General features: G+C 52.3%; 1 protein-coding gene across 7 annotated transcripts in view; it reads right to left on the reverse strand.

Moving 5' to 3' along the window:
• kalrna (kalirin RhoGEF kinase a) overlaps positions 1 to 13,822 on the reverse strand; it is a 1,222,490-nt gene that overhangs the window by 41,346 nt on the left and 1,167,322 nt on the right. For all 7 annotated transcript variants that reach the window (XM_038789521.1, XM_038789520.1, XM_038789517.1 and 4 more), the window contains one exon: positions 59 to 86. In XM_038789521.1, the coding sequence (XP_038645449.1) occupies positions 59 to 86 (28 nt within the window). The remainder of the gene's footprint in view (positions 1 to 58; positions 87 to 13,822) is intronic.

The raw sequence follows: 13,822 nt of genomic DNA on the forward strand, positions 1-13,822 counted from the left end.
AATCTGAATTTTAATAGTGTTTAAAGTTCAGCACTGAAGTTGTAATGAAGGAACTTACCTTCATGAATAAAATTTGGATTTAGCAACTGTGAAAAAAATTAAATTTTGTCGTCAGTAAATATTTTATATGCAACTTTTTCTGAAGATTTGTCACTCAAATTAACTGAATAGGTTGTTTGGCATGACAAGAGTATTTTTTGACATACATATAAACAATAAACTAGTTTTACATAACTGACATCAAACAAAACAATTTTCAATTATTTTAAAAATGCTCACTCTATGACGTGATACATGCATCTCAATTTTAAGTCGTTTTGATCTGGCAGACTGCCAGGAGCACCCTGGCGAGTCCTCTTTAAATGTGCACGTTAGCAGCTGACAAAGTTAGAAGGGACACCTCTGCCATTTTAATATGAAGCCCAAGTAAGGAAGCAGTGGTGGCTTCCATACCAGGCAAAACTGCCAGAATCAGAAGAGGCCCAGTCAACTTTTATTAATTTCTGTTTCCTTGGAAAGCCAAAAGAGCTTCAATGATCCTCCAGGCCCTACAAGGAAACCTTTGGCCTCCCTTACCCCAGGCTCGCCCCAAACTTAAGTGCACTATTTTGCCATGACAAATACATCCTTTCAACACATTAACATCCTTTCTGTTCTCTTGCAGGACACGTGGCACAAACAGCAGGAAGCATGTACAGATAAGTGGATGGAAACCATTCATCAGGATGACCAAATGCTTGCTCCCCTTCCAGCCTCTCAAAAGCGGTTAGTGCAAATTCATAACTTGGGCCAGACTTTCTAGACCTCATACAGTCAGAGTTCGTTGAGACTGTCCGCCAAGTCATCTCAAGTGCCCTTCGAAGAGGTTCAACAAGCATCCATTGCCCATGACATAGGCACAGGGGGAAGCACCATGTAGGAACACCAGAATAGGAAACAATTACTAACACGGTTTCAAACATCATCAGATCTTACCCTTAAATGATCCATCATGAACCACTTTGTTGCGTTACAATTTCATTGCTTTGTTGTTGGTGCCATCATGCCTACTGCTGGCAGTCCAACACCCAAGAATGTTTACACTTTCAGAGCATTCAGCTGCTGGGTGTAAGGACTTGCGGATGAGGATTATATGAAGGTCTGCGATGCATGATGGGGGGGGATTACTCAACAAAACCGCCTATTGTTTGCTCCCATGGAGCTCCAGCAACTAATAATATTGCTAATGCTTGATTTTCCTCTTCATTATTGGATTCTTGATCATCTTCCTTCTCCTATTTTTCCATTTTGTCCAACTCAGGCGATTCAAGGATTGCTTTCTTACCATGCTGAACTTATGTACCATATAACTTACCACCTTGATTCTGAGATTCTCCCAGGGCTATGTTGTAGGATGCATTCAAACATATCCCTATCTCGAATAGGCAGACCGCTAGATACACCCTCCCAAAGCTGAGTGCATCCTCTTTAAATGTACATCCCTGTATCAAGATGCTGTCTGCTCAATCAGAGTTCTTGTGGACACATGGCTCTGAAAATAATGCTCTTCAGCATCTCTGCTTAGGTTCTGATTGGAGTTAAGAGCCATGTGATCAAGAAATAAATATTTTTCCCAAGCAGTAAGTATTTAAGATATTATTGTCCTTTGAAAGGCTAGAGTTTCATTTCCCATTGTTCTGTGGCTGTGTAGCATTGCACACTCTCTTCCAAACCTTTCACCAAAACATAGACTTGCATTGAAATAAAGCTCACATTTTGGTTAAAGTACTGGTTTGATTACTTCCTAAACTTTTTTTTAGCATTCTACATTTACTGATTATAATTTTTTGTAAAGCTATGCAAACAAATTACTATCTTTGCACTGTTTTGGGAAAAAAAAGATAGCTTTAAGGGATTTATATTTGTATTGGTAAACAATAGAAATAGGGTATAGTTTTAAGTGGGTTTAATTTAATGTTTCTGTGCAAGGAAGGGTCAAGATTATAGCTAGATTAATGCTGGATAATGGTGTATGTATGGGGGTTTGTTTCAATTCCTTGCTTAGAGAGAGTTACAGTGTGAAGAATAAATAGGAGCAGAAGTGGTTGCTTAGCAACTGGAGGCCCTTGTAAGGTTGAAAAGCTTTAAAGTTTTAGTTTTAGCTGGACATCTTGCAGTTGGAGACAGGACACTTGAGAGCAAATGCGGAGAATCGTAAAGGCTGCCGTGGGACAGGCCGTGACCCACGGCAGCCTTCATGGCCACTTCCGGGGCCGATTCTCCCCCCCCGGGCGGGGCTATGAGCGCGGCCTTGATGACAGTCGTCAAGACCGCACGTCAAGCATCACGGCGGCTGACGCGGCCGATGATGTCAGTCGCGCATGCGCAGGTTGGACAACACCAACCCGCACATGCGCAGTTGCCGTCTTTCTCCTCAGCTGCCCGGCAAGACGTGGCGGCTTGATCTTGCCGGGCGGCGGAGGGGAAAGAGTGCGTCTGTTTTGGACGCTGGCCCGACGATCGGTGGGCACCGATCGCGGGCCTGTCCCCTCCCGAGCACAATCGTGGTGCTCCCGTGCCAATCGGGCCTCTAGATGCCCCAAACGGGCATCTGGCGCCCGTTTCACGACGGCAGCGAGCAGGTGTGTTTGCTGCCGTGGTGAAACGGGCGTGAACTCCCGGCCGCTCAGCCCATAGGCCTCGGAGAATCGGCGCTCGCCGTACAAAACGGCGATCGGCGATTTGTGGCGTGGGTCGGGTGTGGGGGGGGGGAGAATAGCGGGAGGGCGTGAAAAATGTCAGCAGGCCCTCCAGCTGTTCTCCCACCCGGCGTGGGGGGCAGAGAATCGCGCCCAAGATCTCTCAACTCTGCCAGGAGAAGCTGGACAGCACAAGGGAGTTGTGAAGATTCAATCTTCCTAAGGAACAAGTGACAGTTCAGATAACCAGGCAATTGGGACAGAAATAATGTTTTAAGACAAGAGGTTAAGAGAACAGAGACCAAGGTATTGTAAGAATTCATGGAAGAACAAGGAAAGTATTCTGAGTTAAAGAGACAATAGCAGTAACCAAAATTAAGTGGGGCAGCAGACTTCAGAGGTAAATGAAACATTTAATGCCATTTTACTAGAGTCTGCGAATCGAGAGTTAAAACAATGTAAACAGTTTGTACAGCAGTCAAAACCAAGAAATTCTAAAGGAGTTTGTGTGAACCCTGGACTAGATTTGCTGTTAAAAAGTGGATGGATGTTTTATTTAAAAGCATCATTTGGAAAACCTGGACAGTAATTTGGAATGCAAACCACGAAAGGAAATCATTCTTGTGAGAGAAGATTTTAAAGTGTGTTTTGGGAGTGGAGTGTGGAAACTATCACGTGACAATCATCTGGGGGATTCTGAAGAGAAATCCATAGACATTAACTTGGGTTCAGAGCAGAATGCATGCATTTGGTCACAATCATCTTGTGTGCTTAAAGGGAACTTTGTGTGATAATGAGACCATTGTAGCTATGATGTACTTTGTTATCCGTGTTAATCTTACATCAGATGCCAGTTCCCTGGCCCTACACTCATCCCTAGAGCATCTCGAAAACAAGGACTCCGACATCAGACCCTATTTATTGACTACAGCTCCGCCTTCAACACCATAATCCCAGCCAAGCTCATATCAAAGCTCCAAAACCTAGGACTTGGCTCTCCACTCTGCAACTCGATCTTCAATTTTCTGACCAACAGACTACAATCAGTAAGAATGAACAACAACACCTCCTCCACAATAGTCCTCAATACCGGGGCCCTGCAAGGCTGCGTACTTAACTCCCTACTCTACTCCCTGTACACACACGACTGCGTGGCAAAACTTGGTTCCAACTCCATCTACAAGTTTGCTGACGATACGACCATAGTGGGCCGGATCTCGAATAACGACGAGTCAGAATACAGGAGGGAGATAGAGAACCTAGTGGAAAAACAGCTTCTTCGGTGGGGGCGTGGGTGGGATTCACCGAGCCTCTGCGCTGAAATTGCAATAGGCAATGGGGCGGAGAATGAGCCTTGACACCGAAATCCGGTGCAACGCTGCTCCCACGATTCTCCGGTCCCCGGTGAATCGCGCGCACCTGCGTGCGGTCTATGCGGCGCGGGTACGGGCCATTGACAGATGCCCCTGCGGCGATTCTCCAAGTGTACCTTGGTCCCACCCGTCGGGAACTCGGCATGGCGGCTGACGCAGGCCACCACCGTGCGCATGCGCAGACCCGACTGGAAGTGCAGGGCCCCGTACCGGCAGCCGGAGCTGCGAGGAGCACTCCGAGGCCCTGCTCGCCCCCTTCTGGTAGGAGAATCACTCTGGACTTTTTTCAGAAAAGTCCAGAATGATTCGCCTGCGTTTTCACGCTGGAGTGGGGACATAGCCGCATTGTTGGAGAATCCCGCCCACGGTCTTTTTACTGGGTTCCATTCTGGAATCTTCCTGTTCAGTTACAACTGGGATCATAACAGCTGGTGCATAAATGTGTAAGGACCACATGTGCTGACCTGGTTCAAACTATCTGCCCTTTTGTACTTTGAGTCTCCGTTAACTACATATTGTCCATTATGGAAGGCCACCATCTATTTCTTGACTTCTGTGCACCAGAAGATTGGCAAGGGTGACCTCAGGTTACTTGGGGATAAATTTCAACCTCACTCTTATACCATTTTTCAAAATTTCTTGTTCCTCTATATAATTCAGAACCTTCATTATATAGAACAGAAGAAAACCTGTACAATGTAACCCCATAAAATTACCACAACAGACTATAATTTAAAAAAAATTTAAACATTCTATTTCCATACCCCATGAGAATAATATTGGCTTCATTTTATTTTATGTAGTTATTTTACTTTAGGACATAATTTGGACATTATGACATATCAAATTTAAAATGAAAATAAAGAAATGGTGCTTTCCTTTGAATGAACTGAATGGGATTTTGGATGTATTTATTTCTTCACATGGATGATGATTTTGATGGGATGAAGCTATCAAAACAAAGGGTGATTTAGGTTGTGAAGTGATTTAAAATATATGTCAGCACTTTTGCATGTAGCAAAAGAAGTTTGTACCAGAACAATTTGATTTAAATTTTCAATTAGCATTTTCTGTATATTATTCAAAATGACACACTTGGCTTGAAATCTTTATATTTCACTAACTGTAGTTGAAAGATTGAGTATAAATTAAATATATGTAAAAGCAACCAAAGCAAAGTTTCTCAATTTTGTGGCAAAACCTTAAAAGAAATGGATTTCCGCATTCTTCCACTTGTTTGGTGTAACCTCTGTGGAAGAGCAGCAGAAACAGCAGAAAATCAATGTGGAAATCCCACCTCCCTGTGGTAGTCACCACTATTGTATTATATACTGCAAACGAGGGTATTACGGTAAGGCCCCTGTACTACAGGTACTGGGGTAGATCCCTGCCTGCTGGCTCCGCCCAGTAGGCGGAGTATAAATGTGTGCGCTCTCCGACCTGCAGTCATTTCAGCAGCAGCTGCGGGAGGCTCCATATCTCTGCGTAATAAATCCTCAATTACTCTCTACTCTCGTCTCCTCGTAATTGATAGTGCATCAATTTATTACGCAGAGATTTTAAAACGATGGATCTCCGCATCAAGCCTGATCGTCTGCAGCTGCACCCTGAAGCAGACAGCGCCAAGTCGGCCTTTGCACATTGGCTAGCTTGCTTCGAGGCATACATCAGATCTGCAACTGAACCGCTCCGAGAGGCACAGAAGGTCCAGATCCTCTACACACGCCTGAGCTCGGACATCTTCCCCCTCATCCGGGACGCGCTGACATATGCTGAGGCCATGGCACAACTGAAGGAGAACTACACGCAGCAGACCAACAAGATATACGCCAGGCACCTCCTCTCCACACGGCATCAACTCCCCGGTAGTCTGTGGAGGATTTCTAGTGTGCCCTGCAACTCCTAGTGAGAGACTGCGATTGCCAGGCCGTTTCGGCCACTGAACATTCGGACTTGCTACTTAGAGACGCGTTCGTTACAGGCGTAGAGTTGGCCTACATCCGCCAACGACTCTGAGAATGGCTACCCTAGACCTCGTGGCGACGAAGAAACTAGCGCTCTTGCTCACGGTCGCCTCACGCAATATTCAAGCGTATGCCCCGGACCGTGCGGCCCACCCCTCCTGGACATTGTGGACCTCGCCAGTGAACGCCCTACCATGCACCCCGTCAGTGACCGCCCCCAGCCAACCCCAGGCCTGCGCCGCGCGGCAACCAAACAACCCCGGGGGACCCAAGTGCTACTTCTGCGGACCGTCAAAGCACCCCCGACAACGCTGCCCGGCACGGAGAGCGTTCTGCAAGAACTGCGGTAAGAAAGGACATTTTGCTCGAAAGGGAAAATGCTGGAAAATCTCAGAAATCTGGCAGCATCTGTAGGGAGAGAAAAGAGCTAACGTTTTGAGTCCGATGACTCTTTGTCAAAGCTGACATTTGAAAAGGACATTTTGCTGCTGTGCCCGCTTGGTCCCTGCCGTTGCCCCGGTGCCCCCCAGGTGCGCCGCCATCTTCCTCCCCGGAGACCTCGTGCGGCCCGTGGGCGCCGCCATCTTGCCTGCCCCAGGACACATGCGGCCCGTGGGCGCCGCCATTTTCCCCGCCTCAGGATCCCTGCTCGTTGGACACCTCATTGGGCCGCTCATCGCCTGCAACTGCCGCCGACCAGCCACCCCTGGCCTCCGTCACGATCGACCAGACACGACCGCACAACCTCGTGACCGCGTCGATGACGGTAAAGATCGACAGGCACAAGGTTTCCTGCCTTCTGCCTCCGGGAGCACTGAGAGCTTCATCCACCCCGATGAGGTGCTGTTCCCTCACGGTCCATCCCACCAACCAGAGAATCTCCTTGGACTCCGGATCCCACTCCGTGGCGATCCGGGGGTACTGCACCGCCACCCTCACCATCGAGGGCGTAGAGTTCAGTGGCTTCCGGCTCTACGTCCTCCCCAACCTCTGCGTTGCCTTGCTACTCGGCCTGGATTTCCAATGCAACCTCCAGAGCCTAACATTGAAATTTGGCGGGCCCCTACCACCCCTTACTGTCTGCGGTCTCACGACCCTTAAGGTCGACCCACCTTCCCTGTTTGTGAACCTCACCCCATATTGCAAACCTGTTGCCACCAGGAGCAGACGGTACAGTGCCCAGGACAGGACCTTCATCGGGTCTGAGGTCCAGCGGCTGCTACGGGAAGGTATTATCGAGGCCAGCAACAGCCCCTGGAGAGCCCAAGTGGTAGTGGTAAGAACTGGGGAGAAAAACAGGATGGTCGTTGACTACAGTCAGACCATCAATCGGTACACGCAGCTCGTCACGTACCCCCTCCCTCGCATATCTGATATGGTCAATCATATTGCACAGTACCGGGTCTTCTGGACAGTAGACCTGAAATCTGCCTACCACCACCTCCCCATTCACAAGGCAGACCGCCAGTACACCGCATTTGAAGCGGACTGCCGCCTGTACCATTTCCTTAGGGTTCCATTCGGCGTCACTAACGGGTTCTTGATCTTCCAACGGGAGATGGACCGAATGGTTGACCGGTACGGACTGCGGGCCACTTTCCCGTACCTGGACAACGTCACCATCTGCGGCCACGACCAGCAGGACCACAACGTTAACCTTTCCAAATTTATCCACACCGCCAAACTCCTTAACTTCACCTACAACAAGGAGAAGTATGTGTTCAGCACGGACCGATTAGCCATCCTCGGCTATGTGGTCCAGAAGGAGTTCTAGGCCCCAAACCCGATCGCATGCGCCCCCTCATGGAACTCCTCCTCCCCCACTGCCCCAAGGCCCTCAAACGATGCCTGGGGTTCTTCTCGTACTACGTCCAGTGGGTCATTAACTATGTGGACAAAGGCCGCCCACTCATTCACTCCACCGCTTTCCCACTGACGGCCGAGGCTCACCAGGCCTTCAACCGTATCATGGCCGACATCGCCACAGCCGCGATGCACGCGGTCGACGAGACGTTACCATTCAAAGTCGAGAGCGATGCATCAGACGTCGCTCTGTTCGCCACCCTCAACCAGGCAGGCAGGCCCATGGCACTCTTTTCACGCACCCTCCATGCCTCCGAAATTCGGCACTCCTCTGTCGAAAAGGAGGCCAAAGCCATCGTAGAAGCTGTGCGACATTGGAGGCATTACCTGGCCGGCAGGAGTATCACTCTCCTCACTGACCAACGGTCGGTAGACTTAATGTTTAACAACACACAGCGGGGTAAGGTCAAAAATGATAAAATCTTGAGGTGCAGGATCGAGCTCTCCACCTACAATTACGAGATTTTGTATCTCCCCGGTAAGCTCCCCGAGGTACATGTGCCAGCGCACAAGTGGACCGACTCCGCACCCTGCACCTCTGTCACCCAGGGGTCTCCCGCTTTTATCACTTCATAAAGGCCTGCTCCATTGAGGAAGTCAGGGCTATCGCCAGAGACTGCCAGGTCTGCACGGAGTGTAAACCGCACTTCTACCGGCCAGACCGTGCGCGCCTGGTGAAGGCCTCCCGCCCCTTTGAACACCTCAGCGTGGACTTCAAAGGGCCCCTCCCCTCCACCGACGGCAACACGTCCTTCCTCAATGTGGTCGACGAGTACTCGAGATTCCCCTTTGCCATCCCATTCCGCGAAATGACGTCTGCCACCATCATCAAAACCCTCAACACCATCTTCGCTCTGTTTGGTTTCCCCGCCTACGTCCACAGCGACCGGGGATCCTCATTTATGAGCGATGAGCTGCGCCAGTACCTGCTCAACAGGGGCATTGCCTCGAGCAGGACGACCAGCTACAACCCCAGGGGAAACGGGCAGGTGGAGCGGGACGGTCTGGAAGGCCATCCAGCTGGCCCTACCGTCCAGAAATCTCCCTGCCTCCCACAGGAGGTCCTCCCCGATGCCCTTCACTCCATTCGGTCGCTCCTGTGTATGGCGACTAACGAAACTCCCCATGAACGTTTCTTTGCCTTCCCTAGGAAGTCCACCTCCGGGGTTTCGCTCCGCTGACATGGCTGGCAGCTCCAGGACCCGTTCTCCTCCGTAAGCATGTGTGGCTACACAAGGCGGACCCGTTGGTAGAGGGGGTACACTACTCCACACGAACCCGCAGTACGCCTACGTAGCGTACCCCAACGGCCGCCAAGACAAAGTCTCCGTCCGGGACCTGGCACCAGCTGGGTCCCCGCACACCCCCCCCTCTGCCCCGGCACCACCCTCCCTTCCCCCAGCGCACCCCACCACAACCCCCACTGATGTACCATCAATTCGACTCAAGACACAATTAGGATCCGAACTGTGGCTTTAATCAGCTAGTTGTTAGCCCGGTGGTCGACTACAGAGTAAGGCCAACCGCCGGGAACTCTGGGTACTTATACCCCACCTCGGAGGCTGGGCCTACTTGTCTCTCGACCAATTGGAGAGCAGTCACATGACTAGTCCCAACCAATCGGACGAGAGGCACATGACCAGCCAGAGCCAATGGGAAGCCAGTGCTCTGCACCAATGGCAGTGCTCATATCCATACCACCACGTTTACCCCTTGTGGAGAAAGAAGGCGGGGGGGTGTAAGTGGGAGGGGGGGTCCGAGGACTGGTGGTATGAGCAGTGAAAATCGATAAAGGTGGGCTGCCCACTGGCTCGTGACAAAAACAATACTACTAGTATTAACTACTAACAACAGAATAACAGAAAATGTCCAAAAAAAGTCCCATGGCCGCATCAGATGGACACGATCAGCCTGTCGGGTACCCATGGTGTTCTGGAGGACCGTCGCAGTGGAGCCGGTGACGTCGGGCCGATGGTCGTCCTTGCCTCCGGGAGCGTCGGTCGTAGATGTGCCTCCATACTCCGGGCCGGTGGTGGAGACGCTGTAATTGGGGAAGAGGGGGCATGTGCGCTGGGATGTGGGGGGCGCTGGGGGGAATTGGGGTTGGTGGGGGGGTGTTGATGTCGGGGGAGAAGGCCACACGCCGGCGGGTGCCAGGTCCCAAAGCGAGACCGTATCCTGCCGACCATCGGGGTACTCCACGTACGCATGCTGTGGGTTGGCGTGGAGTAACTGGACTCGCTCAACCAACGGGTCGGACTTGTGCACCCGCACATGCTTCCGGAGCAAGATGGGCCCGGGGGTGGCCAGCCAGGTCGGAAGAGGAGATCCTGAGGACGACTTCCTGGGGAAAACGAGAAGACGTTCATGAGGTGTTTGATTAGTGGCAGTACAGAGGAGAGACCGGATTGAATGGAGGACGTCGGGGATGACCTCTTGCCAACGGGGAACAGGGAGATCTCTGGACCGTAGGGCCAGCAGGATGGTCTTCCAGATGGTGCCATTCTCCCGCTCGACCTGACCGTTACCCCGGGAGTTATAGCTGGTCGTCCTGCGAGAGGCTATGCCCCTGCTGAGCAGGAATTGACGCAGTTCGTCGCTTAAAAAGAGGACCCCCGGTCGCTGTGGATGTACGCGGGGTAACCGAACAGGGAGAAGAGGGATAAGAGGGCCTTTATACGGTTGTTGTGGTCATGTCGGGACAGGGAATGGCGAAAGGGAAGCGGGAGTACTCGTCGATAACACTCAAGAAATATGTTACGGTTGTTGGAGGGGAGGGGACCCTTGAAGTCTATACTGAGACGTTCAAAGGGGCGGGATGCCTTGATCAGATGCGCTCGTTCGGGGCGGTAGAAGTGCGGTTTGCACTCGGCGCAGACGTGGCAGTTCTTGGTGACGGTCCTGACTTCAACGGAGTAGGGCAGGTTACGGGTCTTAATAAAATGGTACAAACGGGTGACCCCTGGATGGCAGAGGTCCGTGTGGAGGGAGCGGAGGCGGTCAATCTGCGCGCTGGCGCAGGTACCGTGGGATAGGGCATCGGGAGGCTCGTTGATCTTCCCACGACGATACAAGATATCGTAGTTGTACTTGGACAACTCGATCCGCCACCGCAAGATCTTGTTGTTCTTGATCTTGCCCCTCTGTGCATTATCGAACATGAAAGCTACTGACCGTTGGTCTGTGAGGAGGGTAAACCTCCTGCTAGCCAGGTAGTGCCTCCAATATCGCACAGCTGCGACTATGGCCTGTGCCTCCTTTTCCACCGAGGAATGGCGGATTTCGGAAGAGTGGAGGGTTCGTGAAAAGGCGGCCACGGGTCTGCCCGCTTGGTTGAGGGTGGCCGCCAGAGCTACGTCAGACGCGTCGCTCTCGACCTGGAATGGGAGGGACTCATCGATAGCATGCATCGTGGCCTTTGCGATATCCGCTTTGATGCGGCTAAAGGCCTGGCGGGCCTCCATCGACAGGGGAAAGGAGGTGGACTGGATGAGGGGGCGGGCTTTGTTGGTGTAGTTGGGGACCCACTGGGCATAACATGAGAAAAAGCCCAGGCAGCGTTTGAGGGATTTGAGGGAGTTGGGGAGGGGGAGTTCCATCAGGGGGCGCATGCGTTCGGAATCGGGGCCTATCACTCCGTTACGCACTACATAGCCAAGATATGGCTAGACGTTCGGTACTAAACACGCACTTATCCTTATTGTATGTTAAATTAAGGAGTTTTGCGGTTCGGAGGAATTTTTGAAGGTTGATGTCGTGGTCCTGCTGGTCATGGCAGCAGATGGTGACGTTATCGAGATACGGGACGGTGGCCCGTAAACCGTGCTTGTCGACCATTCGGTCCATCTCCCGTTGGAAGACCGAGACTCCATTTGTGACACTGAATGGAACCCTGAGGAAGTGGTAGAGGCGCCCATCTGCCTCAAACGCGGTGTACGTGCGGTCATTCGTGCGGATGGGGAGCTGGTGGTTGGCGGACTTTAGGTCCACCATGGAAAAGACTTTGAATTTCGTGATCCTGTTAACCAGGTCGGAAATACGGGGGAGAGGATACGCATCCAGCTGCGGAAACCTGTTGATGGTCTGACTGTAATCAATGACCATCCGGTTTTTCTCCTCAGTCCGAACTACCAGCACTGGGGCTGGCCAGGGACTGTTGCTGGCTTCGATAACACCTTCCTTAATGAGCCTCTGGACCTCGGACCTGATGAAGGTCCGGTCCTGGGCATTGTATCGTCTGCTCCGAGTGGTGACAGGTTTACAATCTGGGGTGAGATTAGCAAACAAGGAAGGGGGGTCCACTTTGAGGGACGCGAGGCAGCAGGCAGTAAGGGGGGGGAATAGGGCCGCCGAATTGGAAGGTCAAGCTCTGCAGGTTGCACTGGAAATCCAGGCCCAAGAGTGCCGGAGCGCATAGACAGGGGAGAATGAGGAGTTTGAAGTTTTTGAAAACCCTCCCCTGGACCGTGAGGTCCGCTGTGCAGCACCCGGTGATTTGGACGGAGTGCGAACCTGAGGCCAATTCAATTTTATGTTTAACTGGATGGATGGGGAGCGCGCAGCATCTTACCGTGTCGGGGTGGACGAAACTTTCCATGCTCCCGGAGTCCAGCAGGCATCTCGTTTTGTGTCCGTTGAGCTGGACCATTGTCGTAGTCTTGGCGAGCGTGCGTGGTCGCGACTGGTCGAGCGTGATGGAAGCCAGTCGTGGTGAGAGTTCCAGATCCTCCTTGGTGGCAGAATAATCGCTGGCAGGGCCTTCCGTGTTGGCCAAAGATGGCGGCGCCCAGGACCCGGACGTGGATTCGGGGTCCCAAGATGGCGGTGCCCAGGACCCGCATGTGGAGCAGGGCCCCCAAGATGGTGGCGCCCATGGTCCTCACATGGCGTCCGGGGCCCAAGATGGCGGCACCTGTTGGAACCTCATGGTGGCTGGGGGCAGTGTCAGCGGCATCTGCGGGCTGGTCAGGGCAGCCGGGAGCGAGGGTCCCGAGGCCCGTGGGGGCGTTGCGGGGGCCGGGAGGCGGGCTGGAGAGGTCGGTGCACGGCGCTGGGCACTAGGGGGGCCGGGGTGGGATCCGCGGTCGCTGCGCGGAACAGCAGCGACCGACTTGGTCTGGCAGACCACCGCGTAGTGGCTCTTCTTCCCTCAGCTCTTACACAGAGCGGAGAGGGCCGGGCAGCGCGGGCGGGGGTGCTTGGAGAGATCACAAAAATAGCAGCTGGGCCCCGCTAGTTTGTCGGAGCGACCCGCAGCGCAGGCTTGGGGGGGAAGTCGGGGTCTGCGGACGATGGGGGTGGCACGTGCCATGAAGTCCAGGGGCTGCCGCGTGGCCGGGGGCGTATGCGCAGGCGTTCAGGTCAGCAACCTCCAGGGAGGTTGCAAGAGTCCGTTCCTCAGTTAGGCTGAGGTTGTTCTCCAGCAATCGTTGTCGGATAGAAGGGTTCTGCATGCCAGCAACGTAAGCGTCTCTAATTAAAAGTTCCCTGTGCTCAGTCGCTGAAACTTGGAGACATGCGCACGTTCTCCCTAGAGCTGCGAGGGCCTGGTAAAACTCGTCGAGTGACTCACCAGGGAACTGTTGTCTAGTTGTCAGGAGGTGCCGTGCGTATACTTTGTTAACCGGCCGGAGAAAGTGTCCTTTGAGAATCTCCATGGCCGCATCATAATCGCTTTCGTCCTCAATCATAGAGTAGATCGCTGTGCCCACGCATGAGTGGAGGATGTGGAGCTTCTGCTCCTTGGTGGGCTTGCCGGCTGCAGTCATCAGGTAACTATTAAAACACGCCTGCCAGTGTTTAAAGATCACAGACGCATTTGCAGCATGCGGGCTGGTGCGGAGGCAGTCAGGCTTGATGCGTAGCTCCATTCCAAAATACTAGCTGATTAAATTGATGTACCATCAATTCGACTCAAGATACAATTAGGATCTGAACTGTGGCT

Source organism: Scyliorhinus canicula, chromosome 2 (genome assembly GCF_902713615.1).
Source record: "Scyliorhinus canicula chromosome 2, sScyCan1.1, whole genome shotgun sequence".
Classification (NCBI taxonomy): domain Eukaryota; kingdom Metazoa; phylum Chordata; class Chondrichthyes; order Carcharhiniformes; family Scyliorhinidae; genus Scyliorhinus; species Scyliorhinus canicula.